The 20445-nt window shown below is 58.2% G+C and overlaps 5 protein-coding genes across 15 annotated transcripts in view; 4 read left to right on the top strand and 1 right to left on the bottom strand.

Moving 5' to 3' along the window:
* Window positions 1-2008, top strand: part of TNPO2 (transportin 2) — a 14366-nt gene extending 12358 nt beyond the window's left edge. The window contains exon 25 of one of the 2 annotated variants that reach the window (XR_003094001.1): window positions 1174-2008. The gene's annotated coding sequence lies outside the window, so the exon portion shown is untranslated. Of the gene's footprint in view, window positions 1-181 lie in introns of both variants that reach the window. The other variant, XR_001358013.2, reaches the window with a different exon arrangement.
* Window positions 2009-2921: 913 nt separating this feature from the next.
* FBXW9 (F-box and WD repeat domain containing 9) lies at window positions 2922-11842 on the top strand. 3 transcript variants are annotated; one of them, XR_003094002.1, is made up of 10 exons: window positions 2922-3631; window positions 4141-4280; window positions 4721-4849; window positions 4943-5055; window positions 5135-5226; window positions 5685-5833; window positions 8453-8566; window positions 9471-9678; window positions 9922-9987; window positions 10162-10214. XR_003094002.1 is itself a non-coding variant. In XM_006023415.3 (10 exons), the coding sequence occupies exons 1-10, from the start codon at window positions 3229-3231 to the stop codon at window positions 10237-10239; spliced, it is 1374 nt and encodes a 457-aa protein (XP_006023477.1). In that variant the 5' UTR covers window positions 2927-3228; the 3' UTR covers window positions 10240-11839. The 3 variants fall into 3 exon arrangements, 2 of the variants coding, with proteins under 2 accessions (XP_025059768.1, XP_006023477.1); XM_006023415.3 differs by having other exon boundaries at window positions 2927-3631; window positions 9471-9560; window positions 10162-11839; XM_025203983.1 differs by lacking the exon at window positions 9471-9678 and having other exon boundaries at window positions 2924-3631; window positions 10162-11842.
* A 733-nt stretch (window positions 11843-12575) lies between these two features.
* On the top strand, window positions 12576-17430 carry DHPS (deoxyhypusine synthase). Of its 6 annotated transcripts, none has more exons than XM_014519881.2 (10): window positions 12580-13109; window positions 13357-13551; window positions 13926-14096; window positions 14923-15044; window positions 15414-15510; window positions 15791-15877; window positions 16183-16288; window positions 16511-16614; window positions 16752-16815; window positions 16950-17430. In XM_014519881.2, the coding sequence occupies exons 1-10, from the start codon at window positions 12930-12932 to the stop codon at window positions 16958-16960; spliced, it is 1137 nt and encodes a 378-aa protein (XP_014375367.1). In that variant the 5' UTR covers window positions 12580-12929; the 3' UTR covers window positions 16961-17430. The 6 variants fall into 6 exon arrangements, with proteins under 6 accessions (XP_006023476.1, XP_014375367.1, XP_025059769.1 ...); XM_014519880.2 differs by having other exon boundaries at window positions 12583-13109; window positions 16794-16877; XM_006023413.3 differs by having other exon boundaries at window positions 12586-13109; window positions 16752-16877.
* Window positions 17431-17597: 167 nt separating this feature from the next.
* WDR83 (WD repeat domain 83) lies at window positions 17598-20439 on the bottom strand. 3 transcript variants are annotated; one of them, XM_025203986.1, is made up of 10 exons: window positions 20213-20439; window positions 19569-19757; window positions 19313-19433; window positions 19031-19136; window positions 18846-18894; window positions 18594-18720; window positions 18369-18436; window positions 18119-18227; window positions 17916-18030; window positions 17598-17785 (listed from the first exon to the last, which is right to left on the bottom strand). In XM_025203986.1, exons 2-10 carry the CDS (start codon window positions 19669-19671, stop codon window positions 17633-17635), a joined length of 951 nt encoding a protein of 316 aa, XP_025059771.1. In that variant the 5' UTR covers window positions 19672-19757; window positions 20213-20439; the 3' UTR covers window positions 17598-17632. The 3 variants fall into 3 exon arrangements, with proteins under 3 accessions (XP_025059771.1, XP_006023472.1, XP_006023474.1); XM_006023410.3 differs by having other exon boundaries at window positions 20223-20439; XM_006023412.3 differs by having other exon boundaries at window positions 19569-19693; window positions 20223-20439.
* Window positions 20399-20445, top strand: part of WDR83OS (WD repeat domain 83 opposite strand) — a 2241-nt gene continuing 2194 nt past the window's right edge. Inside the window, exon 1 of the mRNA XM_006023490.1 lies at window positions 20399-20420. Coding sequence (XP_006023552.1) covers window positions 20399-20420 — 22 coding nt within the window. The remainder of the gene's footprint in view (window positions 20421-20445) is intronic.

Here is a 20445-nt window from a genome sequence, read left to right as displayed (position 1 = left end):
GGGTAGGGGGGGCTGGGCTTGGCCATGCCCTTCCAGGGGCCATTACCCTGCTGTACCATAGCTCCAGCTGCTGGCGCAGGCGCCAGGCTGCCCCATCCCCCAGCCACCCTATGCCTGCATGACCACTGCTGTAGAGTAGCCAGCCTGTGAGTCGTGAGCCTGTGTGATTGTTTTCACCTAGGAAGCTTCCCTCTCTCCTGCCCTGGCTTGATGTGATGCTCTAACACAGCAAGAAACACACTCCCTATGAGGGTCCTGGATCAGCAGGTGCTGGGAGTCGGGGCAGGGCAGCTGTAGGAGACGCATGCGCTGTGTTGTGATCTTCCTTAAAGGCAAAAGACCCCCCTCCCCCCAGTGCAGTGAATTGTTGTAACCTGTTTTTAACCTGTCCTTTGCTGTCTCGTGACCCAGCCCATCATGTGCCCCTCGGCCTTAGTTGGGGGGGGTCTGTACCTTATTCACTGTGGGCCAGGGATAGACACAGGCTGGGGCTTGGATCTCATGCCTCAGCAGGCGCTTGGCTGAGGTCCTGCCATGGTGCGCAAATCTATTCCAGCCCTGGGTGGTCTTAATGGCTGCAGGTTGGTGCCCTTGGGATCCCAGGTGGGTGTGGGGGTGGAGTTTATTTTACTATTAATTGGTTACCAGGCAGAAGGCAAGGGGGGGGGGGGGTGGGGACGCACTTTCATGGAGGAAGGGGATTGCAAGGAACTGCTGCTGCTGGGAGAAGTTGATCTGGTGCAGCCAGGATCAGCGGGGTAGGTGATGGCATCTACAGGGGGAAGAGAAAATCTATCCCCACTGCATCCTGCCCCACGGGGAAGCAAGAGAGATTTCCAACTCCCAGTTGGCCTCGCCCTGTGTCAGCAGTAGGGTGCTGGTTTCCAGGCAGGGGCAGATACTGCCTTCCTCTGACCCTGGTCTCCTCGTACTGGAACAGCCATCAGCAAGGGGAACCGCCACCAGCCCAGTCCAGTGCCTGTCGAGAAGACTCCCTGTCCTGGGCCCACATATGAAAAGAACCACAGGCCACAGCCACTGATGCATTACAGGGGCCCTGTGGGGCCCAGGCTTCATGGCTTCCCTCCCTACACTGGGGCAAACACCCCCAGGGCCTTTGCTGCCTCTGAGGGGGCCTCTGCTTCTTAGCAAGGACCTCTCTTCTTTTTAAAGCATTCCCATTGGGTTCTGTGCTCTCTGTTCCTCTCTGCGGAAGACCGATGCCTCCAGTGAGGGCTGCCTCTCCTGCTCTTTTGAAATGCATGAGCCCAGGGGCCACAGCTGGAGGCTGCAAGTCCCCCTTTGCGCCGGTGACGTCTTGGCGCCTTGTCCTGGATGCCTGCAGCTCCCCATGCACCTTTCGTGCCAGTGCTTCTCGCTTGCGCCTCCTGGATCCATGTCGTCGTGGCTGTGCTGTGCATTCTCAGTGGTGATGCCCCTTGTGCCCCATGTTGCAGCCGCTACTTGCACCTTGCTGGAATGAGGTTTCTCTCATTTTATGTATAATTTTTTTTTTTTTGTCTACTTATGAAACGGAACAAGCCTGAGCCACTCCTTTGTCTGCCTGGCTTCTTTTCCCTGCCCTCCAAGGCTTCAGTTTGGGGCTGAAACTAGGCAGTGGGCTGTAGTTAATAGCGGGATCTGTCTGTCTTTTCCTGCTTCAGATTTATAGCAGGAGGGAGCAAGGTTGGAGATAAAGAGGTTTCTGTTCCTCATGGGAGTTCCCAGGGTGGGGGAAATCTCCTTCCTAAGAAGCGAGCAGCAGGTTTGGCAAGAGTGGATCCTGTAGAGGGAGAGACTGAACTGGGACTGTAGTGATCTATCCCCTATTCAATATCAGATCTCTCTCCTGTGATCTCTTCAGAGTATTGATAGGGGTTAGAGCTAGAGTGATCCATCCCCTATTCAACATCCTTCCTCCTCTCTAATGTTAGAGGTACCAAAGGAAATGTCTCCAACTGCCCTGTTCAATAGCCGTTAATAGATATCAGCCGTGAATTTATCCAGTCCCTTGTTGGCCCTGGCTCTGCCTCCACTCCCTCCTGTGGTAATGAATTCCATGCAGTGGGTAATCTTCCCTCCCCAACCTTTTCTCCTTATTTTGGTTTAAGCTTGGTTCCCATTCATTCCCGTAGGTGTCCCCTGGTTCTAGCATCCTTGGACTTGGGGGAACAACAGGTCCCTAGTTACTTGGTCCATAGTCTTTGTGCCTATGGAGTTCTGTCCTATCTCCCCTCAGCCTGCTCATTTCCAAATGCAAAATTCCTGAGCTTTCTAGCCTCTCCTGATCTGGCAGCAGTTCCAGGCCCCTGATTGGTGGCTGTTCAGTCAATCAGGGTTGGATGCCAGGTCCCCCCTGGGTTGGGGTGCTCTCTAGATTTGGGTGGGGGTCCTCAACCCAGTGGGATTCTAGGCTCTGCAGGGCTCGTTTGGCTTTCATGCCTCCTTTGGGGATGGAGAAAGCCCAGGGCGGCTCTTGTGGGGCAAGGGGTAGGGTGGCTTCTTGGAGCCTGAGAGTCGTGCCTGGCTGTGTGAGTGGCATAGACCCCTGTACCCCACTTTAAAGACTCGGGCCTGGTTGAGAATAGCTGCTATGGCTCCACGTCTGTCCCCTGCGGACGCTGCTTCTCTTCGTGCCTGTTTCCCTGGGAGTGGGGCTCCCCGTCCCTTCCCCTGGTAAATGAGCTGTGCTGTTGATGTCAACCCAGGTCTTACGAAGACAGCACCGGAAAAAGATTTGGGGGGGTTATGCAGTGAGGTGTGTAGTGACGTCATGGCCTATAAGAAGACCGCGCGCTTGGAGCAGTTTGCGGGGGTCACGTGATGCGGATGGCAAAGCCACCTTAAGAGGAGGGACTTCCGTTGGCCGGGCCGTAACGTCACTTTCGGGCGCCGGAAGCAGGCTCTGCCGTGGCCTTGGCGACGGGACGCGACGGGCCCGGAAGTGGTGGGGCTGTGACGGGGTAGGACCGGGCTTGGGTGGGGTTAAGGAGCACGGGCCCCTGTGATGTGCTGGGGCCTGGGACCGTAACCGGGGGTAGACGAGGTTCCAGGGAGCTTCTGGGCTGGGTCAGGGCCTCCACTTATGGCCAAAGTCCCAGTGGCCCCTCGTGGGCTAATGCAGGGGGCTGGGGTCAGTCACTTGACGGGGTTCCCTGGGCTCAGGCAGAGCCCCAGCTACGCCTAATGTCCAGAGCTGCCTGCAGCATCTGCTGGGGCCCTTGAGCCATGGAGCTGGTGCCTACTGATGACCCCCCTGGCTCAGACAATGACTCAGACACTGAGGCCAGGCCTGACCCAGAAGCACAGGCCCGTGCGTACGTCGCCCGGGTGCTGGAGTCCCCCCTGGCACCCCACCCAGCTCCCCCTGACATAGGGAGCAAGGCCCGGGCACCTGCCCTCCCCCAGCCAGAGCTGAAGAAGTCCCCAGGCGGGGCTGAGGCGGTGGAGGGGGGACTGCTGGGGCTGCCCCTGGAGCTCATCCTGGAGATTTGCTCGTACCTGGAGCCGCGTTTCGTGCTGGAGGTGCTACCCCGTGTGTGCCGGGTTCTGCTGGGTGTCGTGCGGGACACAGTTACCTGGCGCATCCGCGTGCAGAAGAGGGTCTGTGCCAGCTACCCTGTGGTGGAAGGTAGGGCCCGGACGCTTGGGTTCTGTCCCTGCCCCCACTGCTGCTGGCTCTTTGAGGCTGCAGAGTTGGTCCCCTATCCCCTTTTCCAGTCTTCTAGCCTGGTTAGTGGTTAGAGTTGGGGTGGGCTGGAGCCCAGGTACCTGGGTTTCCTCTCCAGCTTTTAGAGGAGTGTGGTGGGTTGGGACCCAGGATGCCTGGATTCTGTCACCTCTCTAGGATAGAAAGGTGGGCTAGTGGGTTACAACAGGGTGCTGGGAGCCAGGACTCTGGGGTTCTGTGAGGCTTGTCTGGTGGATTAGAGCAAGAAACAGCCTCCCTATGGAGCTGAGATTAGAAAAGTGTCTGGTGGATTAGAGCTGAGACACCTGGGTTCTATCCCCAGCAATGGAAGGGGAGGGAAATCTGGGTGGTTGGATCAGCAGGGTCTGGGAGCTTAACAGCCCTAGCGTGAGACTGGCCTGGCTCGCATAGAGGACCCCAACAGCTTCTGCGCTCCCTCTGGCCTGCAGAGGATGACTTTGACTGGCCGGCAGCCTGTGTGGAGCTCGAAGAGCACCTACAGCACTGGGGGGGAAGCGGACACTGCACCCAGCACTTCTCCCTTGCTGATGGCCACTTCGCCTCTGTTGACTCTGTGCTGCTGCTGCAGGTGATACTGGGGCTAGGACACCTGGGTTCTCTTCTCTGACTCTTGCCTGCTGGGAGTGATGGGGGTTGGCTGGGATCCCGGACTCCTGGATTCTCTTCTCTGACTGACTCCTGGCTGGTGACTGAGGAGCCACAGGAAGCTCTTTACAGGCCTTAGCGTCTCCAAAGCCCTCTTCCCACTCCAGCCTCCACTCCCCCCACAGAGGAGAGGAAAGAACCCAGGCATCCGGGTTCCCACCCCCCACCCTGCCTTAACCTCTTGAGCCCCTCTACTCTTCTCTCAGAACTACAGAATGGATCCCAAGTGTCTGCCCCTGCACCCCCACCCCACTCCAACCCCCACAGCCCCCACTCCCCCTCTCAGATCAGGGGCTAGAATCCAGGTGTCCGGGCTCCCAGCACCGCACTGGCCTTGCCGTAGTCACCCCCCTCCCCTTCCAGGGCGGAGATCTCTGTGTCTCAGGTTCCCGTGACCGCAATGTGAAGCTGTGGGACCTGCGGGAGCTGGGCCGGGCACCTGACAAGGTGCTGCTGAAGGCACTGGGCACTGAGCGCAACGGGACACACAAGGTGGGCAACCCCCTCCTCCCCCGCCTGAGCCTGGCTCCACACTGCTGCCTCAGTTTCCACTAGAGGCGGCAGTCACCCTCCCTCTCCCTACAGGGCTGGGTGTGGTCTCTGGCTGCCCAGGACCACAAGGTCTGCTCAGGCTCCTGGGACAGCACTGTAAAGCTGTGGGACATAGAGGCCGATGGGCAGCAGTTTGGGGAGATCAGGTACTGGGGAGAGCTTGGGGGGTGCACACGACTTTATGGGTCGTGGCTGTACCCCCACATAATGCCCATTCACTTGTAGGGGCAAGGCGGCGGTGTTGTGTCTCTCCTACCTGCCTGACATCCTGGTCACCGGCACCTATGACAAGAAGGTGACAATGTATGACCCCCGAGGTCAGTGCCACGCCCCACCCCACCCCAGTTGTAAAATGGGCCCCATCACTGAAGCTGCCCTAGTTGGGACCTCTCTGTAGGAGCCAACTTCTCCTTGGGCTGGAGGGGAGCAGTCAGGACTCCTGGGTTCTGTCTCCAGCTTCCATGAAAGGGATGGGGTTTTAGAGTGGCTGGGGGCTGTAGGGGCCCAGACTCCTGGGTTCTCTGGGCATGGCAGCTGGCTTATACTTACACCTGGTTCCTCTCTACAGCTGGGTCAGGAATTGGGAGCCTGTCTCTCCTAAAGTCAAGGGAGCGCCCTCAAATTGGGGGGGGGGGGTCAGAGCTTGACAGGCCATGGTGAATGTTGAGATCCCCCCCCTGTGTGGGGGTTCTGGGGGGCAGATAATCCACCCCCCCACACACACACCTCTGATCAGGTGCTGGGGGTCCTGAGGCTAACGCTGTTCCTCCTACAGCCGCCCAGGCCCTGGTGAAGAGCCGCAGGCTGCACTCGAGTGCTGTCCTGTCGCTGGCAGCTGATGACCGCTTCATCCTATCGGGCAGCGAGGACCGGACCCTTGTAGTCTTCGACCGCCGTGCTGCTGCTGTCTTACAGCGACTCCAGGTAGGGCCCGGATACCTGGCCCCTGGCGGGGAGGGGCACCTGCTGCTGAGGGGGCGGGAGTTCACAGATGCTTCCTGGTTGGTGGGAAAGGAATCTAATGAGCAGGGGCCCCCCAACCCAGCTGGTGGGTGGGGGTGGGGGAGGGGGCCCCTGCTCATTAGATTCCTTTCCCACCAACCAGGAAGCATCTGTGAAACTCCTGGGTTTCATCTCCAGCTCTAGGTGAATTTAAAACAGTGGGATGTGGGCCAGGACTCCCCAAGATATGGGAGAAAGGTGTCATCAGGGCTGAGAAGGGGCTTGGAGCCTGGACACCTGGATTCTATCCCAGCATTGGGAGGCTAGTGGGGGTGGATGGTGAGCAGAGGGTGGCTGGGGAGCCAGGTCTCCTGTGTTCTGTTACTGTCACTGATGTACCGTGTGGATGTGGCTAGTAGGACTGTGTGAAACGTCAGCGTTCCGTTTCGATCAGCATTTTGACATTTTGACAGAAGAGTGTTCCATTTTGAATTTTGTTTCTATTCGAACGGTTCTGCTGTTTCAATTCTTGTTTTGACATTTTGCCCATAGGATAAAATGGGGAAGGTTGAAATAGCCTTTAACTTTATCACTTCTGGCCGGATTTGCGTGAAACTTGCAGGAATGGTAGCCCTTTCTAAGGGCATGAAACCTGCCACGTTTCAAGGAGATGGATGCAGGGGGTTTGGGGAAGCTGCACCCCAAGGTCTTGAAAGCAATACTTGTCACGTGCACATGTTAAGACACAGCGGGGTCAAAACTGCAGGCATGCTAGCCCCTGTGAAGGCCACAAAGCGTGCCAAGTTTCAAAGAGATAGGTGCAAGGGTTTGGGGGAAACTGTACCTGAAGCTGTGTACAAGCAAAACTCATGACAAGGGTGATACTGTGTGTTAAGGTGCAGCAGGGTGAAAGCTGCAGGGATGGTAGCCCCTGCTGAGGCCATAAAGCCTGCAAGCTTTCAAAGAGATAGGTGCAGGGAGCTTCTGGGGGCCCTGCACCCCTAGCTGCTGACAGGCAAAACTCGTGACATAGGTGCTTGTGCAACTGCTGCCTCTCATCAGGCAGCAGGACTGAAGATCCCCCATCACTTGCCACCACAGACCTGGGGGTAATAATCAACCACAGTATGAACATGAGCCAGCAGTGCGATGCTGTAGCTAGCAGGGCCAACAGTACCCTGGTATGCATCAATTGATGCCTCTTCAGCAAAACCATTGCAAAGAAGTGATTTTCTTGCTCTACTTGGCATTGGTGAGACTGCAGCTAGAGTACTGCATCCAGTTCTGGGCTCTGCACTTTAAAAAGGACGTGGTAAAGCTTGAGAGAGTCCAGAGACCCATATAATCAGAGACTTGCACGGCAAGCCATATGAGGAAAGGCTGAGGGACCTGGGACTCTTCAGCCTGAAAAAGAGAAGGCTGAGAGGGGACTTGGTAGTAGCTTACCACTACATCAGAAGTGTACATCAAGGACTCGGTGAACAACTATTCACCAGGGAACCCTAGGGGAAAACTTGGAGTAATGGTCACAAACTCCTGGAAGACAGTTTCAGGCTCAATATTAGGAAAAACTACTTCACAACTAGGGTGTCCAGACTGTGGAATAAACTCCCTCCAGAGGTGATACGCTCACCTACCCTGGAAATGTTCAAGAGGAGACTAGATGGTCACCTTGCTGGGGTCACCTGACCCCCAGTTGTCTTTCCTGCTTGGTGCAGGGGGGCTGGATCCGATGATCTTCCAAGGGCCTTTCCGGCCTTACAATCTATGAGTGGCTGGAGCCTAAGTCTTAGGAGGTATGGCTTTGAAACAGTTCTCCCAGAACCAACCCCCCCTGCACCTATCTCCTTGACAGCTGGCAGGCTTTGTGGCTGCAGCAGGGCCTAGCAGCCAGGCCTGCAGTAGTGTCGTGTGTGCCGCCACCCCCCTTCCATGCCCCAAGACCAACACAGTTGCACAAGCACCCATGACACAAGTTTTGTCTGTCTGCAGCTAGACGTGCAGGGCCCCAGAACCCCTGCACCTATTTCCCTGGCAGCTGGCAGGCTTCGTGGCTGCAGCAGGGGGTAGCAGGGCCGCGGCGTTGCCTTAACACACACAGTGTCACCCATGTCACGAGTTTTGCTTGTCAGCAGCTTGAGGTGCAGTTTCCCCCAAACCCCCTGCACCTATCTCCTTGAAACCTGGCAGGCTTTGTGGCCTCTGCAGGGGCTAGCATGTCTGCAGTTTTGACCCTGCTGTGGCTTAACACATACAAGTGACATGAGTTTTGGTTTTAAGATTTGGGGTGCAGTTTCCCTGAACCCCCTGTGCCTATCTCCTTGAAACTTGGCAAGCTTCATGCCCTCAGAAGGGCTTACCATTCCTACAAGTTCCATCCAAATCAGGCCAGAAATGACGAAGTTATAGGCTATTTCAACCTTCCCCATTATAGCCTATGGGCGAAACATTTCAACTTGCCTCGTTTGGTTTTGAGGCCGTTTCGACTATATCTGTTCTGTTTCAATTTGCTGTTTTGACCTTGAAACAAAACTGGTGGCGAAATTTCACACAGCCCTAGTGGCTGGGTCCCTCCAACTTTTCCTATCCTCTCGCCTGCAGCTGGACTCCTATCTGCTCTCAATGTCCTACCAGGGACCACAGCTCTGGGCAGGTGACAACCAGGGGCTGCTCTATGTCTTTGAGAACCAGGGAGGCAGTTTCCAACACATCCGGGTGAGTGGCTGTGGGGAGGGTGAGGAAGGGACTCCTACTCTGGGGGGATGGATTCTGCCCCTCTTCCCCCCTCAGCCATGGTCTTGCCCCGGCTGGTTTAAAACCAGGGACACTACTGCTCTCCCCCCTGTAGGTGGTAGGAGGGAAGGGGGTTTATGTCAGTTTCATTGTCAAATTTACTTCCTTGACAACCCCCGCCACTGGAGGCTCTGGGCTCCCTGTGTTTGGAGTTGGAGGGGTGCTGGTGTGAGGGGGGCAGGAGGGTTGGTGTGTCTAGTGCAGGGTCATCCCTAGGGGGTGTGAATCGGGGCAACCACCCCGGGCCCTGCACTTTGGGGAGCCTCGTGCTTTGGGGGGGCCCCGTAGAGCCAGGTGGAGTGGCATGGCAACTCCGCACTGCCATTGGCTTCACTTCCAGCTGCTGGGCGGCCCTCCCTACCGAATCTGCCGCCAGCTTCCTTGCGTCCGGGGGCTGGGCCCCACACCCTGTTCAGATTGTCTCTGGTCTAGTGGTTGGGAGCTGGGGACCAGGGGGCCACATGTTCAAATCTGTGTGCTGCTTGGTGACTTCTGCTCCCATGGGCAGTGCAGATAAGTGCCCTGCTCTGCCCCCCACCCCCCACATGACATGTTTGGTAGCAAGAAACCTGGGTGTTTTGATTGTGGAAACCAGTTTCTGCAGCACACAGGTTTCCACAGTGACTGGGAGGGAATCTGAGACCCTCCCCCCCACGGCCAGTCAGTGTTCCCCAGACGGGTGCAGGTATCCGAAGGTGGGGCACAAACCTGTGAAGGGAAGGAAGAGGCCTGGGCAGTGGGGCAGGGAGCAGTAGGGCCATGGGAGCCCAAAAGCAAGGGCCAGGGTTGCCTTGAGGCTTATGCCCCCTCGTCACATTCCCCGCAGTACTTCAGCGTGGGCCACCGCTCCCAGATCACTGGAGTGCGGTATTCCCGGGGCACTTTGTATACAACCTCCACCGACAAGACCCTGCGGGTGAGTGCAGTGTGGCTGCTCCAGCTCTGCAACTGGCTGCATGCGTCTCTGCGTCTTGGTTTCTCCCCAGGGGTGCAGGGCTGTGGGGGGCCCTGTTCCATCTGCAGCTGACCATGAGGTAGGGGGCACAGAAGTCTCAGGCTGGGGGCGGGGACAGGGTGTCTGCAGGTCACAAACACCCTGGGTTCTGTGAGTTTGTGTTCATGTGAGTTTGCCAGTGGAGACAGGGCCCTGGGGCTCAAGCCTTGGAGCAGTGCCTGCCCCCTGCTCCAGGGCCGAGCTCCTACCCAGTCAACCAGGCAGTGAGGGGCTCCCCTGCCTCCCCCTGCTGGATAAACCTGTGAGCACTCTGTTATTCCAGATCCACATCCCAACAGATCCTCCACAAACAATCTGCTCCCAGACACACAACAATGTGCTCAATGAGGTAAGTCTGTCTGTCCCTCTATCCTCCATGCCTGGCTTCTGCCACTAGCCTTGTTCCCTCACCAGGGGGTTCCCCATCACCTTGGGCTTCCTTGAGGACAGCTAGCCTGGGGACATGGGCCACCATGCCCCCCCCCAACAACTCACCCACTCTGTCTTACTCTCCCTCCCACAGATCAGCGTCGAGGGCAACATGGTGGTAGCTGCCTCAGGGGGCCTGTCGGTGGAGGTCTGGCGCCTTGGAGGAACCTGACCTACCATGGAGCTGGAACTGGGCCCTGCCCCATGCTGCTTGGGTTGTCAGGGCTGCTGGGTTGGACAAGGCAGAGCAGGCCAGAATGGACATCACTGCCAGGAGCTGGTGGTTTTAAGAGAATTCATCACACAGGCACCCCCTATTTCCCCCCCCTTCCTCTATCCAGACCCCAAAAACCAGCTGGGGGGCTTTGGGCTGGGTTCTGCCAGGGCCCTCATTAAAAACTCCTGCCAAGCCGTGTTCACTACCTTTATTTTCACTCCAAGCCTGGACATAAGTGCCCAGACCCTACCAGGGTCCTGAGGAAGGAGGGAGGAGGACTGCAAGGGCCCCTCAGAGGATGGTACAGGGCTTCCTGTCCTTGAAGGGGTTGGTGGAGGCTGGTGAGCAGTGGGTCATGCTGGGCCTGCTCCTGGCAGCACAGCAGCAGGTCCCTGGCTGCCTCAGATATCTGTAGCGGGAAAACAGGAGCTGTGAACCAGAGGTGGGGGAGGGCTGAGGGCCTGGACACCTGGGATCTCTCTTTATTATAGGGGACATTAGAGGCACTGGGTGTTGCTGCTCCTTCCTCCTGAGAACCCAGGAGTCTGGCCTCTTACCACAACCCTCCCCCCCACACCCCTGTGCCATTAATCCTCCTCCCTTGGTGAAGAAGACATTGCTGCAGCAGCCTAGTTTGGGGTGGGTATAAATCTTGCCGCCCCCCCCCCCAGTGGCCCTTGCTCTCCACTAAATCAATTGCCTGCAACTAGAAGCCTTTTGCCTCTGTTCCTGCCTCTGCAGGGGATCCCCACAAAAGAGGCCTTTACTCCCATTAGGCACCTTTGATCTCTGGGTAAGGTTCCCCCTGTCCACCTAGCCATGTGACAAGTTTGTTAAGTCTCAGTCTGCCTTTTAGCTGTGGGGGGGAGCAGGCACTCCTCCATAAGAATCAGTGGTTCCAGGCTATACTGTGTCAGAGCTGAGGACTCAGGAATCCAGGGAGGGGGCAACATGTCACCTTCATCTTCTCCAGTCTGGCTACTGTGTCCAGCTGCTGCACTGTCTGTGGGCCTTTCCTGACCTGGCCACAGCCCCTTGCCTCCCCTGACATCTGTGGGCAGAGGGGGCTTGACATAAGAACAGTCTGGGGCTTCTTCTACCTCCCTCCAATTCTGTCCAAAACAGCCTGCCCCCCCACTCTATTCAGCCATGGCCTAGGGGAGATCCCAGATAGCGGGGCCCTGCCACTGAAATGTGGCCACCTCGGGTGGGGCACAGCAGAGGCAGGCATGTGCCCCCTTTTATGCTTTTGTCAGTCAGGGGGTGGCAGGAGCACACAAGCACTTGGCAAGCTCCCATCTTGCAGCCCCAGGTTCACTGGGGAGGCTAAAGCACAGGATGGGCTGTGTTGGGGCTGGAACCGCGGGGGTCCTTGCTTCCAGGCCAGTAGCGCTAGACCTGACTCCCTTCCCAGAGCCTGGAGAGAACTCAGGAGTCTTAGGTCCCCCTCAGGCTGGCTCTGAAGAGACCCACACTGCCTCCCTGTAAGGAGTGACCTAGAAACCTCTACTCGGAGACGATAAGAAGAAGAGAATGCTATGTGAAAAATGCCCATCTGCAATGATAAGGAGGAGACAGTCTCAGATAAAGGGGGCTTGAAAACAAAAGAAGAAACGGAGTACTGGGTTAAAGGGCTCATTAAAATACTAAAAATCACACCCCTAGGTGGGGAAAAAGTATGCTAATGAAACACACATGTATGTAAATGAGATACATGGCTAAAACACAGGTATAGAGACATGCTCAGTAAAGAACTTCTTGCCTCACTCACTTATAACCAATCATCGTTTGATGACTGGTTATAAGTTATAAGCACGCTTGCGAAGGCTTGAAAACTCCTGTATAAAAGATGCTTAGAAATAGTGATCTGGTGTGCTTGTTACGTGAATTATTCCGCTTGCACCTTTTATTGCTAGCAATAAACCTTCTTTGTACTTTCACCCCTGGTATCTTTATTGGCCTTTGCATACCGGGTACGATCCCAGACTTGAGCTGGGGCACAACATCCCCGCTCGTTTTGGCTCTCAGCTGCAGGCACAGGATCGTCGTGCTCTCTTGGGCGAGCTGCTCTGTGTCTGCTCAGAAACCCAGGCATCTGCTATAGTCCCTGGCGTCCCGGCCCCCTTAGGAGTTTGATGCTTTTGAAGCCTGCTGCGCCCTGCAACGGGCATGAGATCATGTTGGCACATGCAAATTTGTGGTGGGGGGGAGCGATTCAGGCTTGTTCTATTGAGCCGCACCCACCGGGGGGGGGGGTCGCGGCTCCCCTCCCGGGGGGGGGGGGGGCGGGTGGAGCAGAGGGGCAAACCATGGTTTGGCATTTGGATGCTGCTTCCCAGACGCCTCCGCTTTCACTGGGGAAGGGAACCCAAGCGTCCTGTCTCCCCGCACTGCAGCCGCTGCGCCGCAGTGAACTCGGCACACGGTTTGGGAAAGCAGACGAGATGACGTTTGAGCCTTCGAGGATTCCGTCTTCGCCTTGGGCTCGAAAATGGCGGCGCCCAGGAGTGTACGGCCGCAGGCAGGGCAAGATGGTGGCGCCTCGGCGTATGGCGCCTGGGTGTACGGACGCTCTTTCCTGCGCAGCCCTGCAGGACCCTGTGCGAATGCCGTAGCCGGCTCGGGGAAGATGATGGTACTTACGCATGCTGCACTGCGGAAGGATGGAAAGTCAAAATGGCGGCATCCAGCCGTACGGACACTCCGCACGGCAGCGCATGCGTGACCCCTGCGGGGCTGGCACGGAGCAAAATGGCGGCGCCCAGCTGTCCGGCAGTGCCACCTGTACGGGACTGAACCGAGATACGGGCCACGGGTCCGCCGAGGTACTCTGCGCTGCCTCTCGGGGGCTGGGCTTGTAGGAGCGGTGGGGGGAGCGCTGAGGGCGAGTAGTTGAGCGCTGGGGGGCAATGCAGGCGGCTGGGAGAGGGGGTAGTTGGGGGGGGCTGGGGGAAAGGGGGTGCCTGGGGCAGTAGTGCAGGGTGAGGCAGGCTTGTGAGGCTGAGGGTGCTTGGAGGACAGTTCAGGGGCAGTTTGGGGGCTGTGCACCCCTGATCTGTCTCCTTTCCCCAGGCCATGGAGGGGCTGCCAGCAGTGGCACTGACGGCGGTGCTGAAGCCCAGTGAGGCGCTGCCCCCTGAGAGCCTACCTGTGCGTGGCTACGATTTTGACCATGGCCTTGACCACCACGCCCTGCTCCGCTCCTTCCTCACCACAGGCTTCCAAGCCACCAGCTTTGGGCAAGCTGTGCGTGAGATCCACCGCATGGTGAGGGGGCCCCGGATGCCTGGGTTATGGTCCTCAGGTTGGGAAGGCAGAGAGGCCAGGTGAGGGTGGGGGGAAGGGTAGCAATTAGGACCAGCCCCCGGGGTTGGGAGGACAAAGAGGTTGGGGGGTTAGAGACGGTGGTGGAGGGGAGCCAGGAAGCCTGGGTTATCTTCCAGCTCTGGGAGGGGAGCAGGGGATGCTGGGAGCCAGGATATTGGGTTCTTTTCTCTGCCACTGCTGGTGGCAGGTTACTGGGGGGGCCTCAGGTTCCCTACAGCCAGCTCCTTCTTGGGGCAGGGATGAAGGCAGTTGGGGTAATAGGTTAAGTCCTGTCCCCCAAAAGCCAAGCTGACCGGGGTCTCTTGGGTGTCCAGATCGATGCCAAGCTGGAGCCACTGGGGGAGGTAGCAGAGGAGGAGAACCATGCAGACCTGAACCCCTGTCAGCGCCCACCCACGGGCTGCACCATCTTCCTGGGTTACACATCTAACCTCATCAGCTCTGGGATCCGCGAAACCATACGCTACCTGGTGCAGCACAACATGGTATGGCTCTGCATGCCCCTCACCCCATACAATACAGTCTATCCCCCTTTTTCCACAGTATGTGGTATAGCCCAGCGTTCCATTCTCTAAGGCACAATATGTGGTTCCGGCCCAATACCCTTCTTCAGTATAAAGTGGCATAGTCTTTCCCAGGGGTCAGTAACCCCAGGCACGTGTGCCAAACATGGCATACAAGGCCATTTTGCTTGGCACACCACCGCCAGCCCAGGCTCTAAGCAGCTGTTGCCAGGCACAGAGCCCAGACTGCTCCCAGCAGGTGGCTGAGAAGCTGCAAGCCCTGCTGCAAGCAGACCGGGCTCTGTGGGCCGGCTGCAGCTGGGAGGCTGCAACCAGCTGCTCTGGGTTCTGGCATGTCAGCACTCCGGTACCTTCCAAGGTAGATATTGTGGTTTTTTCAGCACTCTGGCCAAAAAACATTGTCTACCCCTGGTCTATCTGCTCCCCTCCCACAACATGGTGTGGTCCAGCTCTATCCATTCTTTAGCCTAACGTGGTATAGTCTAGCTCCCCCCACAACATGACTCAATTCCCTCCTCCCCTGCAGCAGTTCAAGCCATGGCCCAGCCCCCCATAGAGACAATATGGTATGGCCCAGTTCACTCCCTCCCACCTGCAGTACAGTGTGGTATAGTCCAGTTCCTCTCCCCCAGATTTGATCCCCACCCCCCAGCTTTGGGAATAACCCCAAAGACTTTAGAGAGGGGTCTCCCCCTATCCCAGCATAGGTGGAGGGGGCAGTGGCAGGAATCTCAGGGATTAGGGCTGGGGGCACCAGGGCCTGGGTTGATGGTGTGGGTGGGTGCAGGTGGACGTGCTGGTGACGACAGCAGGGGGCGTGGAGGAGGACCTCATCAAGTGCCTGGCGCCCACCTACATCGGGGACTTCAGCCTGCGTGGGAAAGAGCTTCGGCAGAGCGGGATCAACAGGTGGGGGGGGGCCTCTGGTAGATGGACGTTCTTCCTACTTCTGGAGAGGGGTGGGGTTTGGGGGGGATGGAGTAGATGGAACCTGGACACCTGGGTCCTCTGGGAGGGGAAGGGGATGGGTCTGGTGGGAGCCCAGATGCCTGGGTTCTCTCCACAGCTCTGAGGGATGGTGGGATTTAAGGGGCTTAGAGCAGAGGGAACCCAGACACTTGGGTTCTCTTCCTAGGTCAAGGTTGGGGAAGGGATCTGGCGGGTCAGAGCAGGAGGGGAGCGGATGCTCGGGGTCTCTAGCAAGGGAGGGAGGCAGGGAGCTGGGACATGTAGGTTCTCTGGCTGGACAGGGACTGAGCTGTGGCCATGTCCCTGCAGGATTGGGAACCTGCTGGTACCCAATGACAACTACTGCAAGTTTGAGGACTGGCTCATGCCCATCCTGGATCAGATGGTGGCTGAACAAGACACTGAGGTGTGAGGGCAGGGCCAGGACAGCTGGGTTCTCTCTGGGTGAGGAGGGGGACACCAGTAGTAGGAGCAGGATGCCTGGGTGTGGCTCGGGGAGGGGAGGGGAGTTGTGTGGGCTAGAGCTGGAGGGGGTTGGAAGCCCGGACACCTGGGTTCTCTCAGTGGGTTTCCCTGTCTGAGGACTCCTGGGAACTTCCCCCTCCCCACCAAGTGTCTGAGCCCTGGGGCAGCTGAGCTGGGGGGGCAGCCCCCCTGGTGACAGTGGGTGTGGCCATCTCCCACAGAGCATCAAGTGGACGCCATCCAAGATGATCGCGCGACTCGGCAAGGAGATCAACAACCCTGAGTCGGTCTATTACTGGGCCCAGAAGGTATGGAGGGGCGGCTGGGTTGGTAGGGAGAGCAGGGCAAAGTAGGGGAACATCCCCCACCCTGACAAGCAGCATGACTGAGCCCCACCAGGACTGGGCCCAGCCCTGCCCAGCTTTTGGGGGAGATAGGAGCCCAGGGTTAGAGGTTGACCTCTAACTCCCAGGCAGGGTTTGGGTTCAGCCTGGCTGCCAGGACTCCTGGATGTCCTTCCTGGCTTTTCCCTGGAATTGCTTCTTGTGCTGACACTGCGGGGCAAGGGGGTTCCCCCCCTCCAGCCCTGATGCCACCCCTCCCTCACCCCCAGAACAACATCCCAGTGCTGAGCCCGGCACTGACAGATGGCTCACTGGGAGACATGATCTTCTTCCACTCCTACAAGAAGCCAGGGCTGGTGCTGGACATCGTGGAAGGTGAGGCCAGGCCCCACAGGGCTGGGGGTGTAGGGGTGATCCTGCCCCCTATGGCTGCCTCCCCTCTAGCCTCCTGGGATATGGCAACCTCTCCTGGCAACATCTTGCCTGCTGCAGGGAGCTTGGATGCCTGGGTTCTTCCTGCTCTGGGAGGGGAGTAGGGCTGCCTGGGGTCCCCACGCCGACTGTCTCCTCTCCTCTCCTCTCTCTCTCCCTGGACAGACCTACGGCTCATTAATACCCAGGCTATGTTCGCCAAGAAGACGGGGATGATCATTCTGGGTGGGGGCCTGGTCAAACATCACATTGCCAATGCCAACCTCATGGTGAGAAGGAGTGGGGGAGAGAAGGTCCTGTTGTCCATGGTGATGGGGAGGTCACAGGGGCCTGTTAGGTTTGGGATGAACCCCCATCCCCTCCCTGCCTCTGGGGAGGTGACACCCTGCCCTTCCCCCTCCCCCAGCGCAACGGTGCTGACTTCTCGGTCTATGTGAACACGGCGCAGGAGTTTGATGGCTCTGACTCAGGTGCCCGTCCTGATGAAGCTGTCTCTTGGGGCAAGATCCGCACGGACGCCAAGCCAGTCAAGGTGGGTGGGTGGGGGGGCATAACAAGAGCCTGGGGGGTGGCAGTTGCACAGCACTCACCCCCTGCTTTGCAGGTCTACGCTGATGCCTCCCTGGTCTTCCCGCTGCTGGTGGCAGAGACCTTTGTGCCCAGAGCCAGCACCTTCACTTCTGACAAGCAGCATGACTGAGCCCTGCCAGAACTGGGCCCTGCCCTGCCCAGCTTTTGGGGGGACAGGAGCCCAGAGTTAGAGGCTGACCCCCCACCCCAAACTACCAGGCAGTGTTTGGGTTCAGCCTATCTGCCAGGATTCCTGGGTGCCCATCCTGGCTCTGCCCCAAGAGCCCCATGTGCTGGCACTGCAGAGCAGGGGGATTACCACTCGCCTGCCCTGCCCTCCCCTCCCCCCACCCTCTTTTCCCCACATACTCAGGTCTCATAGCTTCCCCTAAGCCTTTTTATTTATATCTTAGGCTAGGCTCCAACCAGCAGCTCAGCACCCCCCACTCCACCTCCAAGTCCTAGAGGTGGAGGGGCCCGGGCCCCTCATCCCCCCCCCCTGTGTTTCAAGAGAGAATACAAATGCAAGGAGGAAGGGGTTAAATCATGGATTCCTGACTCCTTCCCTGTGAAAATCCTCTGGGTGAGGGGAAGGGGGTAGCTCCTTGCATGGCCCCTGGTCTGTACCACCCACCTGGGAGACCCCCAATAAACCAACATGTTCATCTGCTATGTCTGTCCATCCATTAAGGGGGGGTGGGAGCAACCCCCCCACCTTCAGCCAAACACCTGGTCATCAAGGGCGAAGGCCTCTTCCCTCCAGAGCTGGATGCAGCCCCCAGTGGCTGTGAGCAGGCAGGAGGCAGCCGGGTGGAAAGAGAGTGACTGCACTGTGCCTCGTGCCACAGGCAGGCTCAGTGCCAGGGAGCCCTGCATAGTGGGGTGGGATACAGTGAGGGAGGGAGGCACATGGGTCTGCTACAGCACTTCCCCAGCCCTGTTCCCAGGGGGATCCCTGCCAGGGTTAAGTCTGTACCCAGCCATGCCTACTCCCTCTTACCTCAACTAGGTCCCAGAAACAGACCCTGCCATCCTCTGAGCAGCTGCCCACATGAGTGTCCTGGTCATTCAGGCAACAGTCCAGCTTACAGGCCTGGTTTTGGTGGCCTGTGTATCTGCAGCAGGGGGAGGGGGGTGTTGTTGGAGTGGGCAGTAGTGGGATTCCCTGCCTATCCCACCCCCTGGACCACATGGGTCACTCACTCTCCCAGCAGCTCTCCCGAGCCCTTGTCCAGTAAGCGCAGAGTAGAGTCGAGGCTTGCAGCCAGGGTGCACTGTCCATCCTTGCTGAAGCAGACGCTGGTCACAGGGCCTGGAGGAAAGTGGCGGGGTGGGGGAGACAAGGTGCTGGAGCCCCACATGCATCTAGTCATGCATCCCCCCCAACTCCTGCAGGAATAAGACTAGTGCCCTGTGGGGGGCACCCCCATTTCTCTGGGCCTGGATTACTCACTTCCAATGTAGTCAGAGTAGAGCTCCCCTGCTCGCAGGTCATAGCATCGGACGCGGCCATCCACAGAGCTTGGGGGAAAGCAAGGGGGTAGGCAAGTACAGAGTGACCTCCCCAACCCCACTCCTGCACTGCTAGAAGCAAGGGACTCTGCTCTGGCCTACAACAGCCCAGAAAGGACAGGCTGGAGATTGCCCTACAGTAGAACACCCCCCACCTTCGCTTTACCCTGTGAGGATCTCATGGTCAGAGATGCGAAGGCTGGAGACGCCATCCTTGGCCTCATCCAGCACCTGGATAGGGTCAGGGCGGCGGGAGCGGCAGTCCCAGCACCGTACAGTCGAGTCTATGGAGCCTATGGAGCAGGGGAAGAGTGGGGCTGGGAGCCTGCATCCAAGACTACAAGGGTGGAGGGATGGCTGGGAACCCTGAACCAGCCCTATGGTGGATCTGCTGGGGGGAGGGGGGCCAGTCTTTTACCTGATAGGATCACAGTGGCTTCTTCATTGAACTGCACACAGTTCACCTTCTGCAGTGGAAAAAACAGGGGAACTGGGGTTAGAAGCCTGCTCAGCACTACCCCCATGCTCCAAGTTTTACCCTCTGACCAGCCTACCCACTGTCCCCCCAAGTCTAGCCCCTGGAGGGCTAACAGAAGACCTCACCCCAGCATGGCCCCGGAACTTGCGAACCACCTGCCCCGTGGCCACATCCCAGAGGATCACGGTCTTGTCAGCCCCACAGGAGCACAGCTGGCTGTTGTCAAAGGAGCTGTAGGGAGAACCCAGGAGTCCAGGCTTTGCCCTCTGCTTCCACTTCTCAACCTTCAACTAGGTGCAACCCAGGTGTTCTGGCTACCAGCCCCCTCCAGTTCTGAACCATCGGCCCTTACTTCACCAGGGGTCCTATTCCCTGTAGAGAACAGCCAAGCCCCCTCCACTCCTTACCCAGCAGCATCCAGCACTTCGTAGCCATGGCCACTGTAGGTCTTCAGGACTGTGCCCTTGTGCGGGTTCCACAGCTTGAGAGACTTGTCGCTGCCGCAGGTGAGGCAATAATTTCCATCCACTGGGGGGAGAGGAAGGTGGGTAAAGGAGAGAAGGTGATGACCACTCAGGGCTGCTAAGCCCCCCCCCCCAAGCCCAGGCCATTTGCTGTTCCTCCCCAGCCACCAGCCCTGTGGAGGACAGAGGGAGCACTCACCATTGAACCTCACAGCTCTCACAGCACCCTGCTTGCACTCCAGGTTCTGCACCAGCTTCTTAGGCAGTTCAGGCTTCTCTGGCTTCGGCTCGGGAAAGGCCATGGTAGTGCAGGGCTGCCCCTACCTAGGGGGTTGTGGAGCACTGCAGACCCTTGGCAGGCCCCGGCTTTGTGGGGTGGGGCGTCTCCCTTGGGGCAGAGGGAGTGGTGAGGCTGCCTCAGCAAAAGAGACAGAGCCCCTTCCCTGGACCCAGGGGCTTGGGCTATAAAGGCCTCTAACACCGCCTCAGTCTCTGTAGAAACTCCTGGGCCCTTACAGCCTCATACAGCTTCCCCCAGGGCCTATACACAGACCCTATAGAGCCTCCCCTGGTACCTACAGCTTCCATACAGTCTCCTATGAGTCCTATATAGCTCCTGCACAGATCTCTGTAGTCTCCCCCATCCTGTATACAGCCCTTATGGCCTCCATATACCCTACCTCACTCCCTATAGCCACTATACCACCTTCCTTGGCCCCTGTACAGCTCCTATGGGTTCTATGCAGCCTCCCTTGTCCCCTATAGCCTCTAGACAGACTCCTTTCGGCCCTGCAGTCTCTGTACAGTCCCGTGTAGCCTCTGTAAGGCCTAGACCCCGCTCACCGGCTCCTACCTGGGAGGGAGGAGGGTGGGGTGCGTGGGCCCCAGGTCCCACTCCTATTGCTGTCCCCCCCCAGCCTCGCAGGTTCCGGCTCCCTTGGTTCCACCCGGCTCGCAGCGTCTTCCTGCTTCCCCTACCCTTAGGTCGCCTCCTCCTGCCCCGGAGCTACTCGCTCCGGGGGGTGGGGCATGCCCGGAACCCTGGTTGCGGGCGCGGGGGGGTACAGGCCCTTGTG

Source organism: Alligator sinensis, unplaced genomic scaffold, assembly GCF_000455745.1.
Source record: "Alligator sinensis unplaced genomic scaffold, ASM45574v1 scaffold707_1, whole genome shotgun sequence".
In the NCBI taxonomy this organism is placed as follows: domain Eukaryota; kingdom Metazoa; phylum Chordata; order Crocodylia; family Alligatoridae; genus Alligator; species Alligator sinensis.
The sequence above is the reverse complement of the archived record's forward strand: the minus strand, read 5'-3'. Positions and strand labels throughout refer to the sequence as shown.

Excerpts from the sequence above, each read along its gene's own strand:
- FBXW9 (XM_006023415.3), top strand. The coding sequence starts at position 3,229 with ATGGAGCTGGTGCCTACTGATGACCCCCCTGGCTCAGACAATGACTCA. Across the intron at positions 5,834-8,452 it reads CTGTCTTACAGCGACTCCAG|CTGGACTCCTATCTGCTCTC; the intron begins GTAGGGCCCGGA and ends TCTCGCCTGCAG. Across the intron at positions 8,567-9,470 it reads GCAGTTTCCAACACATCCGG|TACTTCAGCGTGGGCCACCG; the intron begins GTGAGTGGCTGT and ends CATTCCCCGCAG.
- DHPS (XM_006023413.3), top strand. The coding sequence starts at position 12,930 with ATGCTGCACTGCGGAAGGATGGAAAGTCAAAATGGCGGCATCCAGCCG. Across the intron at positions 13,552-13,925 it reads TGCGTGAGATCCACCGCATG|ATCGATGCCAAGCTGGAGCC; the intron begins GTGAGGGGGCCC and ends TTGGGTGTCCAG. Across the intron at positions 15,878-16,182 it reads TCTATTACTGGGCCCAGAAG|AACAACATCCCAGTGCTGAG; the intron begins GTATGGAGGGGC and ends CCTCACCCCCAG.
- WDR83 (XM_025203986.1), bottom strand. The coding sequence starts at position 19,671 with ATGGCCTTTCCCGAGCCGAAGCCAGAGAAGCCTGAACTGCCTAAGAAG. Across the intron at positions 18,895-19,030 it reads AGTTCCGGGGCCATGCTGGG|AAGGTGAACTGTGTGCAGTT; the intron begins GTGAGGTCTTCT and ends TTTCCACTGCAG. Across the intron at positions 18,228-18,368 it reads CTACTCTGACTACATTGGAA|GCCCTGTGACCAGCGTCTGC; the intron begins GTGAGTAATCCA and ends ACTTTCCTCCAG.